Here is a 21,544-nt window from a genome sequence, read left to right as displayed (position 1 = left end):
TAGAAAAAAATGGTAGTTGAGAAAAGAAAATAAAATTAGGTTGTCTTTTGAGCACTATTCTAGGGTTCAAACTTCAAAGGTGAAGTTATAAATTCTTTTATAAACCTTTTAATGAAGTCCCTATAATATGATTTCTTTCTAATCTCTTTTTATCGTTGTTTTTGAGATGATGAATTCTCACCTCATATATATTTGTATGAGTTTTCAAAGTGAAGAAACCAATAAGAACTTAATTATTCATATCCCTATTTTACTGAAGCGGAAAAAAAATTCTCCTTCGTTTTTTATCATCTAGAGGGTTTTTCCTCGTTATATTTGACATTTTTTTTTTTTGGTTAGATGTTCTTGGATTATGATTGTTCATCCTTCTTAGCTTCTTATCATTGTTGAGAGGTTATTTTGTGGAGGAATCCTTTGTGATCTATATTTCCCCTTTTAACTTCCCAACAGGGGGAAGGAGTTCCAACTCTACAATCAAATTGTTAGATTTCTTCTGGAGATAAAGTTTCCTCTATACGGAAGTAAAAAATAGAGATTCATTGTGCAGACATGTTCAAATTCCTTCAACATTAAATGACAAGCCTGTGCCCCTACTGCAATATTTGGTAATATCAAACTTGATGGTAATAGCAGTTGTAATTTAAAAACACCTCCCTCCTGTGTCCTCTTTGAGCTTCAAGCATTAAATGTTGTAACTCTGAACTTTAATGATCAGAGTGCCTTTTACTGGATGAGAACATAATCAGCATCAGCCGGTATTATATCTGCAGCAGTTGGGGTCAGGTTATTCCGAGGACGAGATTTACTCACCTGGGCATGTGTTTCTGCTTCATGCTGGAACATCTTAACTAACTGTTGCAGCTCCAATTTCCGAACTTGAACCTGCGCTTCACTGACGGGCTTTTTCAGCCCAAGGTAAAGTAACCCAAGTGCAATTAGAATGATTCCTATGAGGACAAGGATGGCTGCGAATAGACCAAATGCATATGGTGTCCCAGAAGCTCCAGGGATCCCATCAACATTAATTCCAAATAGCCCTGTGATGATGGAAAGAACAAGACCGCATCCTCCAAAAACAGCCAAATTATGTGTTACTCGAAGGCTTCTATCCTGCGTTTATGGTTATGTAAGTAGTAAGAAATTTGTACAATCAATATTGTATTCTAACTGGCAACTAGAACCACCTGGTTTCAGGTAGTCAGCATGGAATGCACTCTCACGTGTATGCATGCATTTCAATAGGAAAGTCCTATATGTTACATGCAAAGTAATGCCACTCATAAAGAGAAATTTCATCATGAGAGGAGATAGCTGTAAGACTGTACAGTCATTAAGTTTTACGTAAAAAAAAAGGTCAGCAGCATTCTCGGTAAAAAGCAACTTCTTAAGCCTCACAAGTCGGCTCTTTTTTAGCTTTGTAGACATCATAACAGGCATCTCACCAGTTTGTTCTCACAAGATATTATGATTTTCGCTAATGAGGCCATGAAATGTAAAGAGATCACCATTTGGATACATCAAAAGTTATACAAACCTGCAACCAAGCACGAACGGTGCTCTGCATGACATCCTGAATAGTAAACAAGCGACCCCGAACTGCTTCTTGCTCCTCAATCATTTCCCTAGTATTCTTCCTTATCCCCTCCAGCAAGCTTCTTGCCACATCTCCCCTCAAATGTTGGAGAAGCTCAAAAACAATCTCCTCTCTTGCATGGAGTGACCATTTCACTCTGATCACCTGACATCAAAAAATGCAGGGCTGATAGGTAGAATTCATAAACCTTATAGCCAGCATATAACTTTACTAACAGCTCCCTATGTTTTTACCCCTTTTCCTTTTACCTTTTAAACTTCATAAGAACATTCAATCATATCGCAAGCCATATTATTCAAAAAGGACCCTACTAGATTTACGTGCAACCTAAATGGCCTAGAAGCACTCAGCGAGTCTTCAATGGAAAGTGGGCAAGATGGTGATGAAATGAGATTGGTCCAGGACAACTTTTAAGTCTTTAGAGTAGATCAGGTTTTTCTCCTTGAGGGTGCTACCGAGGAATAAAAACTAACTTAGCTGAAAAAATTGCTTTGTGTTGTCTCAAAAGATATTTATCACTAAGAGTAGCCTTATTTTGACACTCATAAATTTAAAGGAAATAATTAATGAGCCTATTGTTGTACACATGGAAATCATAGATGTACACCCTTTTTCACTCAGATGCCCTTTTTTTTTTTTTTTTTTTTGTGAGTAAAATCAGGATAAAACATATAAACTCAGATACTTTCTATCCTTCTCTTCCTTTTCATCTTTCAATTGAGCTTTTATCCAATTGCTAATATCAAAATAGACATCATAGTTTCTCCAATTTCAAAAGGCAAAGGTAAGAGCTTTTTCTTTGTGGATTATTGATGATCTAAGGCTTGGAATTTCATATGTTATTTTGTGTTTGTTGATTACTTTTTCAATTGTTTATATTTTTTTGTTTAGTGTTTTCCAAAAATCCCATTTAGATCATTCTTCTTGGAGGGTATTGACTTTACAATGGTTATTTGGTTTTTCTAGGGAATTGTTCTAGAGAGAATTGCCTTCTGTTCGACTAGTGAGAAACCTATAGAAAAAATGCAAACTTAAAATGGAATTTTGGTTTGTTTGTTTGTTTTGTTTTGTTTTGTTTTGCCTTTTTCAGTTAGTTCTAAAATTTAAATTTTTCTTTTCTAGTTCTTTTTGCTACTTTCTCATTTTAATCAAAATTGAAAAAATAGGGTTTCATCTTTTTATCTAATTTAATCATACTCAAATGCGTTTATATCAATCTTCTTATAAGAATTTGTGGTAAGGAAAAGGAAACTGAAGACAGCAAAGCAATAATATCTTTTTCTTCTTAATTTTAATTTGAAAGGCAATTGGTTGATTTTTAGGTAGGAAAAATATTGAATAATGACCTCTTGATGTACAAGTAACAAAAAAGCAGTCATTTTGATGTAAAAGATCAAGTTGAAATAAACAAGACTTCCTACAATAGTGAAGTCACGTGCGAGGAGCAAGAAAATATTTGAATAGGAATCCTTTGAGAGGGTTGATGAAGAGAAGAGTTATGACATTAGGATTTCATATTAGACATCTTGTAGATAAAATCAGTAGGTTAATTAGTTGTAGACTAATGTCAGACCCTTGACACAAACCATGCGACACTTAGGGTCTCATGGGTGACCCATGAGGGAAGCCCTAAGGGAAGGCACAAGGTGGTAGAGGGTTATCAGATGAGCAAAGGGCTGCAACACTTGGATGGGTGCATGGAACCGCGCACATAGGCTGTGCATGGGGCGCACAACAGGCCGCACGAGGGGCACGCACGCAAGGGCAACACACACACACAACAAGCCAAGCTTTCTAGAAAAATTAGGGATTTTCCATAATTATTAAATAGGTTCATTATTCCTCCTCAAGCATGAGTGATGTCTCCTCCAGAAACTTCTAAATCAACCCGAAATGCTCTTTAGGAGAGAGACAGAGGAAAAGGGGGGGGGGGGTAGGTGACTCAAGTTGAGGTATGGTGGCTTTGTGCCTTGATGCTTGGCCTCTGACATGAGCAAGGCTCACAAGGCAAACCTTGTTGGCACCCACACATGGGCTCCACAACATGTGGTGGTGTGTAACCTGTGGCTGCAATGGCATAGGGCGTGATGCAGACTCTCCTCCTGACAGTGGCACAAGGGCGCAATGCCTTGTGCGAGGCAGCTCGAAGAGACATGGGTGCAATGCCATGGCCTGTTGCTTGGATGCAACATGGAGATGTCGCAGCAACAAAGCCAACTCAAGAAGTGACGTGGGATGTGACACATGAGGGCACAATGCCTCATGCACGGATAGGGAGTCATGGGCGCAATGCCATGACTCGGTGTTGCATCAAGAAAGGATGAGACGTGGCATGGTACCATAGCAACAACAAGATGAGGCGTGGGTTTGAGACATGAGCAAAGGGTGGTAGTGACCCTTGCTAAAGCACACAGCACAAGGAGCCAAGATGTGATGCAACCCATGGGCACTATGACATGGGGTGCGAGTATTCAGATGGATGGTGGCCTCGACTTGGATGATACTCAAATGTACAGATCAAAGAGAGGGCTTGGCACACACAAGGGCTGCCTGCATAGGCGTATGCCGCAGCGGCGGCAACACAATAAACACATAAGCAGGTTGCCTCGGCTTGGATGCGACTCAAATGGGTGGACCCAAAAGAGAGCTTGAATGGCATACAAGCTATATATAGATGTGTGGGCAGTAGCATAGGGAGAGAGAATCCTAGTGCACAAGACTCCAAGTCAGGATAGGAGACTGAGTCCTAATGCACGAGGGAAGAGACTTCGGATGCACAAGACTCCTAGTGAGGATGGGAAGCAAAGTTCCGATGCACAAGGGGATAGAGTCCCAAAGCATGAGAACTTGAGATTGAGTAGGAGTCTTTATTTCCATTGTAACTATAATTGTAGTCTAAATAGGACTCAAAGTCCTAGTGGGAATGGTCGATACCATGGCCTATGAGGAAGAGTCCTAGTTGAACTAGGATGAGTCCCTAGTCCAATAAGGAGTGGATGGCAGCCACTCTATAAAATGGGGACAGAAAAGCCTTCATGGAACATATGTACATTCACACATTCATACGGAAGGATCTAGAGAGTGCAATCTAGAGAAAGCATGAGCTTATTGACACTATTGTGGGAGGCTTGCTAATCTGTGTCTTGTATTCTTATTCAGAATAGCAATAAAATACAAGTTGGGGTTGGTGCCCTGTAATTTGGTGTGTGCTTGTGTGGGTTCTTTTCATCTAATCTTGTGTGGGTTTCGGAAGGCTGGTCTAAAGGGGCGTCTAGGCGCCACACGGACGTGAAAAATTATATGAGAGTTTTTGCACCTGTGACACCTAACATGTTAATTTGATCACTTATGTAGCATTTTGCTTTTACAAAATAAAAACTATTCTTATTATCTAGCAAAAGATTGTAAAATTAATTTTGATTGACTAGTCTCCTTATATGCAATAGCATGTGTGTTAATTGTTTTATTCAGAATAGCAATAAAATACAAGTTGGGGTTGGTGCCCTGTAATTTGGTGTGTGCTTGTGTGAGTTCTTTTCATCTAATCTCGTGTGGGTTTCAGAAGGCTGGTCTAGAGGGGTGTCTAGGTGCCACACGGACGTGAAAAATTATATGAGAGTTTTTGCACCTATGACACCTAACATGTTAATTTGTTCACTTATGTAGCATTTTGGTTTTACAAAATAAAAAATATTCTTATTATCTAGCAAAAGATTGTAAAATCAATTTTGATTGACTAGTTTCCTTATATGCAATAGCATGTGTGTTAATAGTTTTAGATTGAAAAATTAAAAGGTTAGTGTAGAAACTAAGAATCCTTTTAAAATTCATTCAAAACTATATTTTTTACATAAACGGATCCCTATTTAACAAATACACAGAGAGCAAACAGAACAAGTAAAAAATACAAACATGGAAAAAAAAAAAAAATTACATAAATTACCCACAATTGGGGCCTCAATCCTTCCCTAATATCCTACAAATCATCATTCAAAATTATATCAGATTTCCACACTCCCCCTCAAGTTGGATCATAGATATTAATCATGTCCAACTTGCAAATAAAATCTTCAAAGTTTGATTTTTGTAACCCCTTGGTGAAAATATCGGCCAATTGTTCCCTTGTAGGGATATAAGTCATGCAAATAATCCATTTCTCAAGTTTTTCCTTTATAAAGTGTCTGTCCACTTCTATATGTTTGGTCTTGTTGTGTTGAACAGGATTATGAGAAATACTAATGCCAACTTTGTTGTCACAATAGAGTTTAATGGGGAGCTTTATTGTAATGCGTAGTTCTTTTAACAGTTTCTACAACCATAATCCTTCACACATACCTTGTGGAACTGCTCTGAATTCAGCTTCGGCACTGCTTCTGGCTACTACACTTTGCTTCTTATTTCTCCATGTTACTAAATTCCCCCAGGCATAGGTACAGTAGTCTGTAGTAGACCTTTTGTCATCTGCTGATCCCGCCCAATCTGCATCTGTATAGATCTCTACCTTCTTACTATCACTCTTCTTAAAGAATAGTCCTCTCCCTGGAGAACCCTTTAGGTATCTGAGAATCTTATACACTGCTTCCAAGTGACTTTCCTTTGGTGAATGCATGTATTGGCTAACCACGCTTATGGCGAAAGCAATGTCAGGTCTAATGTGAGAAAGGTAGATCAGTCTACCTACTAGTCGTTGATATTTCTCTCTATCCACGGGTTTTCCGACGCTTTCCATCCTGTTTCTTGCCTTGATAGGGGTATCGCTTGGCTTGCATCCCAGCATGCCAGTCTCAGTCAACAAGTTAAGTACATACTTTCTTTGAGAAATACTAATTCCTTTCCTTGATCTGGCAACCTCCATTCCTAGGAAATACCGCATTTGACCTAGATCTTTTACCTCAAATTTTGTGGCTAAGACCTTCTTCAACCTTTCCACTTCTCCTATGTCATCTCCAGTGAGAATGATGTCATCAACAAACACGATTAGAATGGTCATCCTTCCATCGTTGGACTGTTTGAAGAACATAGTATGATCCGACTATCCCTATTGGTATCCTTGGTTCTTAATCACTTTTGCAAATCTATCAAACCATACTCTGGGTGATTGCTTGAGACCATAAAGAGATTTCTTCAATTTGCATACCCTGGTTTCTTCTTCTTCCTTACAGAACCCTGGTGAAAGCATCATAAACACTTCTTTTTCCAGTTCACCATTCAGAAAGGCAATCTTGATATCAAATTGATGGAGTGGCCAGTCGAGGTTTGCTACCAAGGATAAAAGAACTCGTATAGTGTTCAACTTTGCTACTAGTGCAAATGTCTCGGTATAGTGAATGCCATAGGTCTGAGTGAACCCCTTTGCAACTAGGCGGGCTTTGTATCGTTCTACTGTGCCATCTGCCTTATATTTCACTGTGAATACCCATTTACAAACCAGCGGTTTCTTCCCTCTTGGCAAATTCATCACTTCCCAAGTCTCATTTTTTTCCAATGCCCTCATTTCTTCCATCATTGCCTCTTTCCATTCTGGAATCTCCAAGGCTTCTTGAATGTTTTTAGGAATCTGGATTCTATCAAGGTTAGTTGTAAAAGCACGACACTTTGCAGAAAGAGCATTATAAGACACAAATTTTGAGATAGGATGAAGAGTACATGAACGAGGTTGTTTCCTAAGAGCAATGGGTAAGTCATCTGTTACCTGATCAGAATTGGAGTCATACTCCAAAGGGGTTGGAACTATCACCGGTTCTAACTCTTTTAGTGCTTCGGAGATGAGTGTCTCATTGAACTTCGATTTTGGCCTCCTTGAGTAGACAAGTGTTTCCCTATTTGTCTGTAATTCTGTATCTCCCCCTGAGTTTAAGTGTCCTTCTGTATTAGGCGAAGGGGTAGATATAAGGCATAAAGTGGATTCAAACACAGCAACATCGAGATAGTAGAAGGTTACGGGTGGTCTAGTTTCACTCATGGACTCACCCTGAAGCGAGTAGTAGGGAGTATGCTAAAAAAATGTGACATCTAGGCTAACATATAGCTTCTGTGAAATTGGGTTATAGCATTTGTAGCCCTTTTGTGTGGAAGAGTAGCCAAGAAAGACACATTTAAGCGCTCTGGGATCAAATTTGTTCCGCTTAGGTCCGTGAGTGTGGACAAACACAGTGGACCCAAAAACACGAAGTGGAAGATGTGCATCGAGTCTAGAATGAGGAAAAAACTCTTGGAATTTCTAGAGGGGTGTGACAAAATATAAGACCCGACTAGGCATTCAGTTAATAAGATATGTGGCTGTCAAAATGGAGTCACCCCAAAATTGTGAGGGCATATGAGATGTAAACAACAAAGCACGAGCAACATCAAGAATATGTCTATTTTTCCGTTCTGCAACCCCGTTTTGCTGAGGGGTGTCAACGCAAGAACTTTGATGTATAATACCATTTTCTTGAAGATAAGTGCTCAATGAGTGATTGAAATACTCAGTACCATTATTAGTACGAAGAATTTGAATTTTAGTGTGAAACTGAGTTTGTATCATAAAGTGAAAGTTCATGAAGACTGATCGAACCTCAGTTTTATCAGTCAACAAATATACCCAACACAGGCGAGTATGATCATCAATAAAAGTAATAAACCATTTTTTATGGGTCCTATTAGGGGTACGTGAGGGTCCTCATAGATCACTATGAATTAGAGTAAATGATATGGATGGTTTATACTTAGATTTAGGAAAAGACGTCCGATGATGTTTGGCAAGTTCACACACTTCACACTGAAAATCCAATGAAGTTTTATTTGAAAATAGTGAAGGGAATAAATGTTTTAAGTACTGAAAACTAGAATGACCTATCCTTTTGTGCCATAACAAAAGTTCACTATCCTTAGGATAAGATGCAGAATTACAAACAGTAGGAGGACGCAGTCCAAGCAAATCAGTTTCATCGAAGTAATATAGACCTCCACGTTCCTTAGCACTGCCAATCGTCTTCCCCGATGATAGGTCTTGAAAAATACAATGAGATGGTAGGAATTTAGCTGAGCAATTAGACTTTTTGGTTAACTGACTAATAGACAGCAAATTGCAAGATAAATTAGGTACATGTAGGACAGGGTTGAGAGTAATAGACTCAGAAATACGAATACTCCCTTTGCCAGCAACTGGTGATAAAGTACCATCTGCAATTTTTACTTTTAAATTACCGGCACAGGAAGAGTATGTAGAAAACAAATGATGAGCATCAGTCATATGATCAGATGCACCATAGTCAATAATCCAGGGAGTAATCTGAGACATGATGCTAAGTACTGTCAGAAAGATACCTTTTTGGGCCAAAGAACCAAAGGATAAAGCGGTAGAAGACTAACCAGAGGCTTGGAAATTAGAAAAAAGCTCATATAATTTCGCAAGCTGGTCGGAATTAAACCCCACACTAGAAGTTGACTAACAAATTTCTGTGGGTGTTTTGTCTGCCTGGGTTTCGGTGGAGGCCTGATGACTATAGGCTTTATTAGGCTGTCTGGGCTTCCAATCTACGAGCTTGCCATGTAAAGTTCAGCAAGTGTCTTTAGTGTGGCCCAACTTCTTACAATGCTCACAATAAGTCCTCTTGGACTGTCTTGGGCTTGGCCCACTAGATCCAGCAGCATGAGGCCCACTAGGTCCAGCATAAGGCCCACGTCCAGCAGCAGCATGAGGCCCATGAGGCCCACGGGTTAAAAGGGATGAAGCCTCAGGCCCAAATGAGAGATCCAACATCACTTTCCTTTTGTTTTCCTCTCGCCGCACCTCAGAGAAGACCTCTCGGATGGAGGGCAACGGCCGGCGACTGAGAACCCTGCTCCTGACGTCATCAAGCTCGCGGTTTAGCCTCGTTAGGAACTCGAAGACCCTCTCGTTCTCCATCTTCTTCTTGAATCGCACACTGTCACCCATGCACTCCCACTCCTCTTCGCAGTTGAGATCGAGATCTTGCCACAAACCTAACATCTCGGTGTAGTATTCCGTGACTTCCCGATCTCCTTGCTTCATCTGCTAGAGCCGCATCTTGATTTCAAAGATTTGGGAAGCATTCTCGGCATCGGAATACGTTTCCTGTATCGCATCCCACACATCCTTTGCCGTTGGGAGGAACATGTAAGTCTTGCCAATGGTTGGCTTCATGGAGTTAATCAAGTATGAAGTGATAAAGGAGTTTTCGGACCGCCATTTTTGGGATGCTGCTACATCGGTTGGAGGTGGTCGCCGAGTCTCACCGGTAAGAAGGCCTAACTTTCCCTTTCCGTCAATAACGAGCTTGATTGCTTGCACCCACTCTTTGTAATTCTTACCGTTCAATTTTTCAATGGTAAGATGGAGTGGGGAGTTGTCGAATGCACTGACGGTGCCCATTGAGGAGTGTATCTCCGACACTCTTTCCTGGGTTGCCGAATGACTGGACGCATGGTTGTTTCCTCTTTGGCCATCCATGAACTAATTAGGGTTTTAGAGCAAAACACCGCTCTGATACCATGTAGAAACTAAGAATCCTTTTAAAATTCATTCAAAACTATATTTTTTACATAAACGGATCCTTATATAACAAATACATAGAAAGAAAACAGAAAAAGGGAAAAATACAAACATGGAAAAAAATTAAAATTACACAAATTACCCACAATTGGGGCCTCAATCTTTCCCTAATATCCTACAAATCATCATTCAAAATTATACCGGATTTCCACAGTTAGTCATATTTTTTCAAATATTTTCATCTCCTTATACTTTTCCCTTTATTAAAGGGGTCATGTCTAGTTTAAAAGCTTCAACCTGAACATGACCTGTTTTGACACGTTTAATTTATTGCGTCATGCTAACATGACATGTCTCAACCTATAAATGACTCATTTAATTATTGTGTTATGTTGACATGATTATAAATCAACTGATATATGACCCACTTATTTGCATAGTTGTAGTTATTAAGAATTTTTTTTCTTTTAAATAATAAAGCTTTTATTAATAAATTACATTTATTTTCTTATATTTGTTATAAATCATTTAAAAAAATAAGCCAATTTATAATTCAAGGAAATTTAAATTCCTAAGTGAGTTAAACAAGTCATAATTGTATTAAGTGGATCACAAGCCTGTTAAGATAATATATAGGTAAATGGAGTATTCTTATAAATTTCATGTTAACTTAATATAACTCAAATAAAACCAATTCAACCTATTTAGTAAATGGGCAACATGAGTCATTATCGTTTTAACTGTGTAATTAACAGGTTTTGATTATATCAAATAAATCCAACACAATTATTAAATTGATCATAGTAGGGTTGAGTAAATAGTTGTTTTTGTGCTGTGAATATGATTTCCATATATGAGGGAGAAGTAATATACCTGTCTTGATAGCCTTCTGATTTCTTGGTTAAAAATTATGCTCAAAAGATTCATATCTTCTTGGTGTCTCCTATTTATGGGTAACATATTTGTCAGATTAATGAAAAGAAAACTGATTGAAATTGCTTTAGTAAAAGGGAGTTAGATGAATATAAAGCTACCTGTTCATAAACTTCAATTCAACTTCATCTGCAGCCCCAAATATGGACTTCCGGAATAATCTAAGCAGGTAAAAAACATAAAAGGAGAATCAAATATTAGGAATTAGAAATCCTCTAAAGTGATGTGTTATTGCCCTTATATCAATGATAAAGATACTAACAAGGATAAGGACGAGGATTAAAACTTAAAATGGTTTTCATTTCAACAGTAACAGATAAAATGACTACAGAAGGGGTAGGCTAACATTATTGAGAGCACTACTACTCAGGAATAACATCTTGAGAAGTGGAGTTCTATTGATTAGTCCTCCTTTGAAGATGAACCAAGAGAGTCCATATGTAGATATGAAGATTTGCTAACAAAAATTTGTAGCATCAAGCAGTTGCATGGAAGTGTGGGTGTAGCAGCAGTGGTGGGCAGCCCAAGTCAAGGAAAGTTAAAGGAGGATGTGTGAAGGTGCATTTTCAAGAAATTTATTTTTGCAAAAATATGGAGGACCTCAACTTGGTAATGCTTCTATAGATTGGCTCCCAGACACCTAGATGGTTAGCTCTGTAGGTGGCAAAATATGAAATATAGTAAAAAATTGTAGGACCATGAATTATGGTTTTCCTCTTCAAGTTAGAAGTTTCTCAATGTAAAATACACACTGGTCATGGTAGTTTTGGTAGGTTTTCAATTCCTTAGTAAGTTCTCAAAAGCCCATCTAATGACTATGATTACAAATTTTGGTGCTTTTGAGTTGATTAATCAAGAACTTTAAGGAAGTTGTTCATTTCTATGAAGCCATTTCATATAGACCCTACTTGAGAGCTTATGGAAGTATTTATAGCTAGTTTGGTTTCATTTTTCATTTAGATACAACCCTTTATTTCCCTGTTTGTTGATTTACTTTCAGTCAGGCCATGCTCTTCATGTGAATTAGAAACACCAAAGCTATATTGTCTCTAAGTTGAGTTTGGATGTTCTTCTTTCTACAACCTTCTAATCTGATGCCCTAAAATTAAGTTTGTATTGGCAGATGACAAGTATCTGTTGTCTGAGTGGAATTTTTTCTTGGGTCTGTCCTACATCAACTGAATTACTGATGTGTTGATTAAAAAGCAGTTGAAAACAGAAAACAAAAAACTATTATCATGACTACCAATTGCAAGTTTGTAACAATAGACTGAACATTAGGTAAAAACTCCCATGACTGACTTGACTAGAAAACAATGAACCAATATCTTAACCTTTAGAAGTAAAAGATCTCATTATAAATTAAATCAGACAGTGGAGCTTCACAATGTCTTATGCCTCATTTGGGATAGTTTTTTGTTTTTGGCTTCAGTGACAAGCTGAAGTTGAAGCCATAATCTAAAAAGCCAAATCTTGGTATTGTGAAAGTTATTGGAGCAAAACTACACTTCCTTCCTAGTTAAGTTCTTTTTAATGGTAGAAACACTTTTAGCAAAATTAACCAAACACAAATATAAACTTTTCATTAAGCTTTTAAGGAAAAAAAAAAAAAGGCAGCATTTGGCTGACAAATGGCCAATTCAAACAGTGGTAGTTTTAGATAAGAAATGAGTCCAAGAGCAACAGGGTAGTTAATAAGGCTTTCTTGATCCATTGTGTGAGAAAAGGGTCCATTAGGATTACTTCTTGTGAAGATACATATAAATTACATTAATATCTTTAATGAAGAAAGAGAAACAGTCACAAATTAAATAATAATGACGATGAAAACAGATCCTTATGTTGACTATTTATTAAGAGTTAATGTATTGCCCAACTAATTTCATCATCGTATAGAAACAATTCTAACTTAAAAGTACATTTAAGGGGCTTCTTTAAAAGGATTGGAGATCTCAATAAGAAATAGGGGGGAGAAAGCGACCATTGACTCCAAAGAGATTACATGTTGTCTGAGCAATATTGATTTTGTTCCTGTGGATCTTAGATTGGAGCAATTATAGGTAATTCTAACGATCATTGAGCTTTAGAAACAGGAAAAGGGCAATAGCCATTGGAACTGCAGACTTCAAATTGTATTATGCTTTCTAAGCTTCTACTTCAAATTACAAATCAAATTAATGATAAAAAAATTGGTTTACTTGTGCTTTAAATAAGAGAACAATTAACTAAAAGGTTACCATCACAAACTTTGTACCAAACAATCCTAACATGTCAAAACAAATTTAAAATCAATTTTTATTTTATTTTTAAATAAAAGAAGCTTCATGTGCAACTTTAACTTTCATATTGACAAGCTTAGAAGGTTATGCCAAACAAAGAAACAATGACCTTTCTGCAAAACATATGTGAATTGACTAAATAAAAAGCAAATTTAGTCTTTCAAAATTTTTAATTCAAGTGCATGAAAAAATGAGGATATTTTTATCACCTATCATCCCAACGAGAAAGTCGGGTCATTAGTAGTGCTATTATGTCATGTACTGTTTTTGGCTGATTATAACCCCCAGCAGAAAGTGCTTCCTGAACAAGAGAGGACCACCAAAAAAAATAATAAGAAAAAAAGACAAAGCGAACTAAGTTCTTTTTTAACCAAAATTTTGTCAATATACTTTAAGGAAATTAGAAAATTCTGGAAAAAATTAACAAACCTGTACTTCTGTGATACCTAATACATTTATGCTTGATGCAGTTCCCTTTATGTGCAATGCAGTTATTAGAAATCGTTGTGCATGCCAAGATCGAAGCACAATTGGGATGTCATCTTCATCGTGAAATGGATCACCTGCGGACTGCCCTAAAAGCTCAAATAATAGCCCTCCAGCAACTCTTACAGGGACCTGAATAAGATATAAAGCATAATTAATGACCCAATAAGAATAAATTGAATTAACTGTTGCAAGCCAAAATATTATGTCTTCCAACATATTACCTGTGTTAAAATAATTAGAGGACCTATTGTAATTGAACACATAACTACAACCATCAGCATCATTATGTTAGAGAACAAAAACAACAAATAAATACCAATTCACAGTATAACTACTGACCCTGTAGCCATAAGATATAATCAGCATAATAAACATATGATTGATGAGGCTAATCACCATCAAAGTGTCCATTAATGAAGGTCTATGTTAAAACAAGATTATTCCTTCACAAGTTTTATCAGATTTATTAGTAACTTCATTAATGTTTTATGTGTAGAAGGTCTATGTTAAAACAAGATTATTCCTTCACAAGTTTTATCAGATTTATTAGTAACTTCATTAATGTTTTATGTGTATCTGCTGCCAGGTCTTCTTTTTTCTTTTCTTTTTTTCTTTTTTTTTTATCAGAAACAAACAAATGTATTATTTGAAAAACAAAATAAGGATGAGAGGTCCTCCTCATAAAAACAAACTTGATCAAAAGTAACTAAGCAAACCTCCGCAAAACAAAGAAGGCTATACAAAAAGAACAAAAAGGCTTATACAAGTAAACCAACAGCAGCCCCTATAACCCAACCCTAACGTGTACGAATCGATAGCCAACTAAGCTAAATTACACTCAAAGGGTAGGGTTTAAAAGTGTATGTACAATAAGCCCAAAAGGAAACAAAAAAATGAAGCGAATCCCACAATGAATCTGACATCCTCCAAGTGTTCTCGAAAATCCTAGCATTCCTCTCTTTCCACACAATCCACAACAAAGAGAGACAAACTATCCTCCAAAGAGCACTTCCTCTAAATGAATTCCCAAAACACTTGAAGTAAATCACCATCATATCACAAATAGTGCCTGGTGAAACCCGCTTCATCCCAACCTGTGAAAAAATTCTGTTGTCAGGTCTTCTTCTGCCTTCATGTATACATAATGTCTATAAGCAGGTTCTTTGTTTGCCACATGTGACTTCATGAAATATGCAACAAGCCACAGTACATAATCTAAAATAAAACAACCATGATAGCACCATACTTCCCAGATCCACCATTCCAATCCTTAGCATACCGTGTTCAAAGATCTTGTTGGAGAATCTATACTATTCTTTTGACTTTCAAAAATCAATGTACAACTGTAGAGATTTTGGTAAAATAGAGCAGTTTCCTAATTGTAACAATTTCCTAAATTTTATGTAAGGTTGTCCCCTGATTTTTGGGGATTGATAGAATTGTGATAGGATTGTTAAGCTCTCCTTAAATAGGTTTAGGTTGTAGTTAACCTAATATATATTCCCTTTATAAGGATTATTCAATATAGCATAAAATAATATTTTTCCTCATGGTATCAGAGCTCTTGCTCTTTGGGAAAAAAAATTTATGAGAAATTTGATTATTTGAAAAATTCCTTCTAATTGTCCACTATTTAGTCTTACCCATTACTCAGCTATGTCTGAAACATCCGAAGTCAACCCTATTGTGATTATTGAAAACCAATTTGGAGAGGTGCAACTAAACTTGCCGAAAGAGGTGTTACAGAATATTCAATCATCATATCGATTGAATAGCAAAAAAACTACTTACAATAGTCACAAGTGGTGAAGACTTTTCTAAAAGGAAAAAGGAAATTAAGCCATTTGAGGGGAACTTATCCTGCTCAGAATGATCCTACATTTGTCAAATGGGACAAGGAAGATTCCATGATCATGTCTTGGTTATGGAATTCAATGTTGCCTGAAGTAAGCAAGACTTGTATGTTTCTAACAATACTAAAGAAGATATGGGAAACGATCTGTCAAACCTATTCCAAGATACAGGATACGGCCTTGATTTATGAAATTAAGACAAAAATAACAGCGATCAAACAAGATACTCTTTCAATCACCGAATGCTATAATGTCATGAAAGGACTTTGGCTTGAATTGGACTATTATCAAAATTTTAAAATGAAGTGTAGTGAAAATGTTGCCATGTTACTAAAGCTTGTAGAAAGGGGAGGATTTTTTAGTTTCTTATAGGACTATGTTGAGTTTGACCAAGTCAGAGTGTGAGTTCTGGGGAAAAAAAAAATTACCATCATTGCAAGGTGTCTTCTCAATAATCCAAGTTGAAGAGGTGTCATGTTTGACTCACAACCCACAGACCCTTCTACCATGGTTTCCACAAAAACAAGTGATGGAGGGATCAAGAGGGATGTTGAAGGACAAGGAAGCACAACTAAAATCGTTAAGAATGAATTCATTCAGCTGTGGAGTATGGTGCACCTATGATAAGAAGTCTCGTCACACCAAGAAGACCTGTTGGAAACTCCATGGGAAACCTTAAGGAGTATGTCAGAATGGTGGATTTAAGGGTGGATAACAAAGAGTACAGACTCACTTGACTCATGCAGGAGGCCATCCTTATGAGGATTCCAATTCTAGTAGCTCGAAGACTAGAGGATTCAATAAGGAGGAGATAGAGAGGCTAAGAAATCTCCTTAATTCCCTTGAAAAACCAAATGGATTATGTTCATTTGCACAAACAAGTTTCCTACTTCTTATGCCCTTAGTGCCTCAAACACACTCCACAATGATTCTTAGGTCACAGACCAGGGAGCAATCAATCATATAATGTATTCTTCTTAGTCATTTATCACTTATAATCTTTGTCCTAATAATAGGAAAATCAAAATTGCATATGGCTCTTTCACTACCATGCAGGTCAAGGAATCATGACTTTGTTCCCCTCTCTTCCGCTAAAAAATGTGTTGTGTGTTCCTAAATTGTCTATCAGTCTTTCGTCTATTCATCAAGTTACTAAAGATTTGGATTATAGAGTGACTTTCTATCCAACCTACCATGTTTTTTAGGATCAGGTTACAGGGAGGATGATTGGACATGCTAAGGAAAAGGATGGACTCTATTTCCTTGAGACAAAGGGTGGCAGTAGCAACCAGCCTTCACATTCCTATTTATCTAATAATTTTTCCTTCAATAAAGATGACATCTGGCTTCAACATCTCCATCTTGGGCATCTACCATTTAGTTTACTCAAAAGATATGTTTCCTTTACTATTCAAAAACGTTGATGTTAATAATTTACATTGTGATACTTGTGAGTTTGCTAAACATCATCGTGTATCCTTTTCTTTGAGTAATACAATATCATCTTCTCCATTTTCTTTGATTCACTCTGATATTTTGGGGCCATCTAAAAATCTTAATATTTCGGGTGCAAAGTGGTTTGTCTCATTATTGATGATTGAGCAAGGGTAGCATGGGTTTTTCTCTTGAAACAAAAATCCGAAGTGAGTTAAGTTTTTTCAAATTTTTTCAAAATGATTAAAACCAATTTGGTTGCATTAAGAATTTAAGGAGTAATAATGCAAGGGACTATTTCAATCAAACCATATCATCTTTTCTTCAAAAAGAAGGTATTGTTCATTATTCATCTTGTGTAGATACACAACAACAAGATGGGGTCATAGAACGGAAAAACAAACACTACTTGAGGTTACACAAGCCCTTTTGTTTCAACCACATGTTCCTAAATCTTATTGGGGATGAAGTAGGACTTGAAGCCCTTGAGGCTTGGCTCAAGTGGTAAAGAGTCGGAGAAGATTTGTGGAAGGCTCCAAGTTTAAGTCCTAATGAGGGACAAAAATTTACCTATCAAAAAGAAAATGACAATGAAGTAGGATTCAAAACCATGAGCTTGTTGCTAAATCTTATGTTCTGCACTTGAATTCCTTCCATCCATGGCTTGTCTTAAGCCAAACAATTTAGATCTTATTCTTCCCTTTCAAGTCTTAATATTAATAATTTGTATCCAGCTTCATTCAGCTAAACTTAAGCTTTTTTTTTTCCAAGAAAAAAAAAGCACTTCTTCTTGCCTAGGCATGGTTTCTGAATATAATCTTGTTCAGATGAAATAGCAAGTGTTTCATTTTTTTTGAACTTCATGCATGGTAGGAAGCTTTCATCTTAAAATATTTATCAAAAGAATATAATACGAGCAAGTATTCATGTCTAAAGCATGAGAAAATGAAGACACTAGGGCCCTAATTGGTAACTATTATTGAAAACAACTCTAAAAACAGTTTTTAAAAACTATTATCTGATGTTTTGTAGAACATACGTCTATTTAGAAACCTGAAAAAAATTTCACCTATTTTCTATTTTTTTAAGTAAGTTTTAAAAACAACTTTTATATGTAGTGTTTTATTTTTAATCATTTTTCATATATGCAAGTTTTTTATTTTTTAAAACAACCCTCGGAAAACAAGTGAAAAAAACTAAAAGTTGTTCTCTGAAAATACCATGTTTTGTCTTTTTAAGAATAGAAAATTGTTTTCTGTTTTCTAATTGCAAAACATGTTTTCCCTTTTTTTTTTTTTTTTTTGGGAGAATAGAAACTCTTTTCAAATATAGTTACCAAACATGACCTAGATTTCTAGAATAGCTTCTAACAACTATTTTGAGCAAGGATCGTGTAGGCATCTTCCACTTATAGGAACTTTAAATTTGTTTTATTTCTCAAAATTTCAGAACTTTGAGCTAAAGAGATTGTTTCTATTCTTTTATCACTTCTATTCATGGCAGCATTGACAAATTTAGAACCTTTTAAGGAGCTTCAGAAGATCTCAATATTAACAAAGACATGCCAGCACATTTAACCTAATCTTCATTTGACAGTCAATAATTGGCTTTTCATAATATTACCTATTTGCCTGTGAGATAGCTTTACTTGGGATCAATAGAGGATGCTGAGACTACTGACAACCTGCAATCTACATGTTAACTGCATATCTACACCATACTTCTGGATGACAATATCTACTCTACAATAACATTCATGAAGAACATTCAACCTGTCATACTAGGAAATTCAGAAGTCAAACAAGCAATCTACCTCATATAAAAGGTACTTCATCCGCTCACTGATCAGTCGACTTTCATCTCGCAAAGCAGTTCTGATAGCAGGATGTAACCATTGAGCATTGCTGAGCCATGTGTCAATAAACCGGTGACCTGCAGCCACATGGCACCACCATACAGGTCCTGCAGGCTGCTCCCAGTAAGGAGCTGCTAAATCTGCAGCAGAACGTTCATCCTCATCATCCGTGACCTCAAACTGCTGCAAGGCCCAGCCAGCATCTACTCGCACGGTTTGGACGAGTTCAGAAATTCTAGCCCACCCAATTGGCACCCAGTGACTTCCTGAAGATCTTTCTGTCATATGATAGCGATCTGACTGATAAAACTGATGGTCTATGTGATTATCCAAAGAAGCAACATGATCAGGTCCCAACTCAACAAGTGATGCAGATTCCGATCGATGTTTTCTAATTAAGTTTTGAGCAGAAGCCCTGGATACTTTGTTCTCAGGCACTTGCTTCTTCATATTCTCACCTTCTATTTGTTGCACACTTTGAATCTTCGAGCCATATTTTGACCTACTTATCCTCCTATGGGATGTAACATATTCAAAAGCACAAATAAGTCCATCTGTCCAGAGATCACTCCCAGGTGTGGCATCTCTACCATTACTATTTGTTTGGTTTTCTGGATTTTTCATTTTATTGCTCATGGGACTGGACTGGACTTCATTCATGCCACTCATATTGAGTTTTCACCGATGATCAGAAAGAAAAAAGATAACAGCTAAACATTCTCATGATCTTACTGTCCCAGCAGTTGGGAACTGCATGCAGAGAAAAGTATCTGTCTGTCCTACCAGAGCCACCTCATGATAAAAATCTGAAAGAAAATTTTCCACGGGCATCTAGTTTCTAGAAAAACTACATCAACATTAGCATGCAGAAGCTCATGTTGAGATACACTGGGAAACTGAATCCAGTAGCATGCTACAATTTGGTTTCAAACTGCCAATACAAAAACACAATTAGAGAGTACCACAAGTAGTCATGTCTTCTCAAAAAAAAAACAGACATAAGTTCATTCTGGAGACTGTACAAGTAGTTCATTAAAAAAAAAAAAATCCTATGTCAATTTAGCATTCAATGATCATCAAAAACATTCCTCCTCATCAAACTGTTACTTGCTAACATCATATCAGAAGTTCTTAACAGCCCAGTCCAACCTCCATTAAGGACAATAGAGGAAGGCAACATGGAAGAATCTGAAGATAAAGTATACTGATGCCAAGAAACAAGAGACCAGGTAAAACTATATTGATGCACAGAAACAAAAAGCAAGGTAAAATAGGTCAACCTAACAACCTAAAACATGAGAAGCATTTAGCAGCAATAAAAACTGGGAAACGTTTAAATAATCCTACTCTTTTTCCGTAAAGAATAAGTTCTACGAAATATTTATCACACCAATAAGTTCCCCTCCTGAAAATTCTTTCTCTGCAAATTCAAACTTTTTCATACTTCCAATTTTGTCCCTTAAATCATTAAATTATAGTTCAATCCATTCTCATGTTTTGGAGACAATAAAAAAAGAGGAAAGTAAAGAATTTAAAAATCCTCCAGAGGCCATTTGCTTTCGCCTCTTTCAAACTTTCATGTTTGTAAAAGATATCCACCAGTGACATCATCTATCACAAGGAAGTGGTTCAAGCAAATACTTTCCACCAACTCAGATTATCCTGAAAACATCTCCCATTGTTCTTCTTGAGTTACAAAGAATATTCAAGCAAGCAGACTCCCTGCTTAAGTGAGTATTGGCCCAAGAGAAACTATACCATTTATGAATTCACACTAGGGTATATGAGGCCAACATACGATCGGCCCGAATCTTAATTTCTAAACAAAAGAAAAGAAACAAACATTACAAAATTAAAAGTGTCAAATTGATGACGGACAGTAAAGAAGCTCAAAACTTGTGTCAGTTTGGTAACCATGAAAACAAAAGAAACATAAATTTCGACAAATCAGTAAACGATAACACCCAGAGGTTGCATTATCTCTTAACCAAAACAGCCCATAGCAAAATACCAAGAATTTTCATTTCTTTTCCTCTCTTTTCCTTTCCTTAGTTTTTCGCAGCCACCAAACAGACGGCCGGACTAAATCAAACTGAAAAATCGACAAACCCACATACATAGACAAGCAAGACACAGTCAATTCATAGAAAAGAGAATCAACAACAAAAGCTACAGAATCACCCTGAACTGAACATTTACTGTCACTGTAATCCGAGGAAAACCAACCTTAAAATTCAAAAAGGGCACTCCAACAAAAGTATAACTCCATTCACAAGCAAAGAGCTTGAAAATATATGTATTTTTTTTTAACCAAGAACAAGATTCTGTAATGAAAAAAAAAAACGCATACACTTATAAAAGAAAATTAAAGTGAAATTTGTGAGCTTGGAAAGAGAAAAAAGAGAGTTACAGAGACACGTGTAAAGCTATGTTAGTGGAGGCCGCACTGAGGGCCGGCGATTTTGTCTCGTTGGGCCGCTTTATTCACTCTCCCCCTTTATTTTGTTTATGACTACGAAATACAAAAATAATTTTGATGTAATCGTAAGAAAATGGCCACATGAAACATTATTAAAAACATTTATTTGAGTTTATAAAATTAAAATAAAA

The 21,544-nt window shown here is 36.7% G+C and overlaps 1 protein-coding gene across 4 annotated transcripts; it reads right to left on the bottom strand.

Annotated features, from left to right (window-relative positions):
* Window positions 1-487: 487 nt before the first annotated feature.
* On the bottom strand, window positions 488-21,427 carry LOC100267497 (uncharacterized). 4 transcript variants are annotated; one of them, XM_010657330.3, is made up of 8 exons: window positions 21,345-21,427; window positions 18,893-19,865; window positions 13,733-13,921; window positions 13,513-13,604; window positions 11,126-11,185; window positions 10,965-11,034; window positions 1,535-1,738; window positions 488-1,110 (listed from the first exon to the last, which is right to left on the bottom strand). In XM_010657330.3, the coding sequence occupies exons 2-8, from the start codon at window positions 19,601-19,603 to the stop codon at window positions 724-726; spliced, it is 1,713 nt and encodes a 570-aa protein (XP_010655632.1). In that variant the 5' UTR covers window positions 19,604-19,865; window positions 21,345-21,427; the 3' UTR covers window positions 488-723. The 4 variants fall into 4 exon arrangements, with proteins under 4 accessions (XP_010655632.1, XP_002272002.2, XP_059596074.1 ...); XM_002271966.5 differs by lacking the exon at window positions 21,345-21,427 and adding an exon at window positions 21,161-21,296; XM_059740091.1 differs by lacking the exon at window positions 21,345-21,427 and adding an exon at window positions 21,116-21,283.
* Between the last annotated feature and the right edge of the window lie 117 nt (window positions 21,428-21,544).

Source organism: Vitis vinifera, chromosome 10 (genome assembly GCF_030704535.1).
Source record: "Vitis vinifera cultivar Pinot Noir 40024 chromosome 10, ASM3070453v1".
Classification (NCBI taxonomy): domain Eukaryota; kingdom Viridiplantae; phylum Streptophyta; class Magnoliopsida; order Vitales; family Vitaceae; genus Vitis; species Vitis vinifera.
The sequence above is the reverse complement of the archived record's forward strand: the minus strand, read 5'-3'. Positions and strand labels throughout refer to the sequence as shown.

Excerpts from the sequence above, each read along its gene's own strand:
- LOC100267497 (XM_010657330.3), bottom strand. The coding sequence starts at position 19,603 with ATGAGTGGCATGAATGAAGTCCAGTCCAGTCCCATGAGCAATAAAATG. Across the intron at positions 11,186-13,512 it reads CTTTCTCGTTGGGATGATAG|ATTATTCCGGAAGTCCATAT; the intron begins GTGATAAAAATA and ends TTACCTGCTTAG. Across the intron at positions 1,111-1,534 it reads CCGTTCGTGCTTGGTTGCAG|GATAGAAGCCTTCGAGTAAC; the intron begins GTTTGTATAACT and ends CCATAAACGCAG.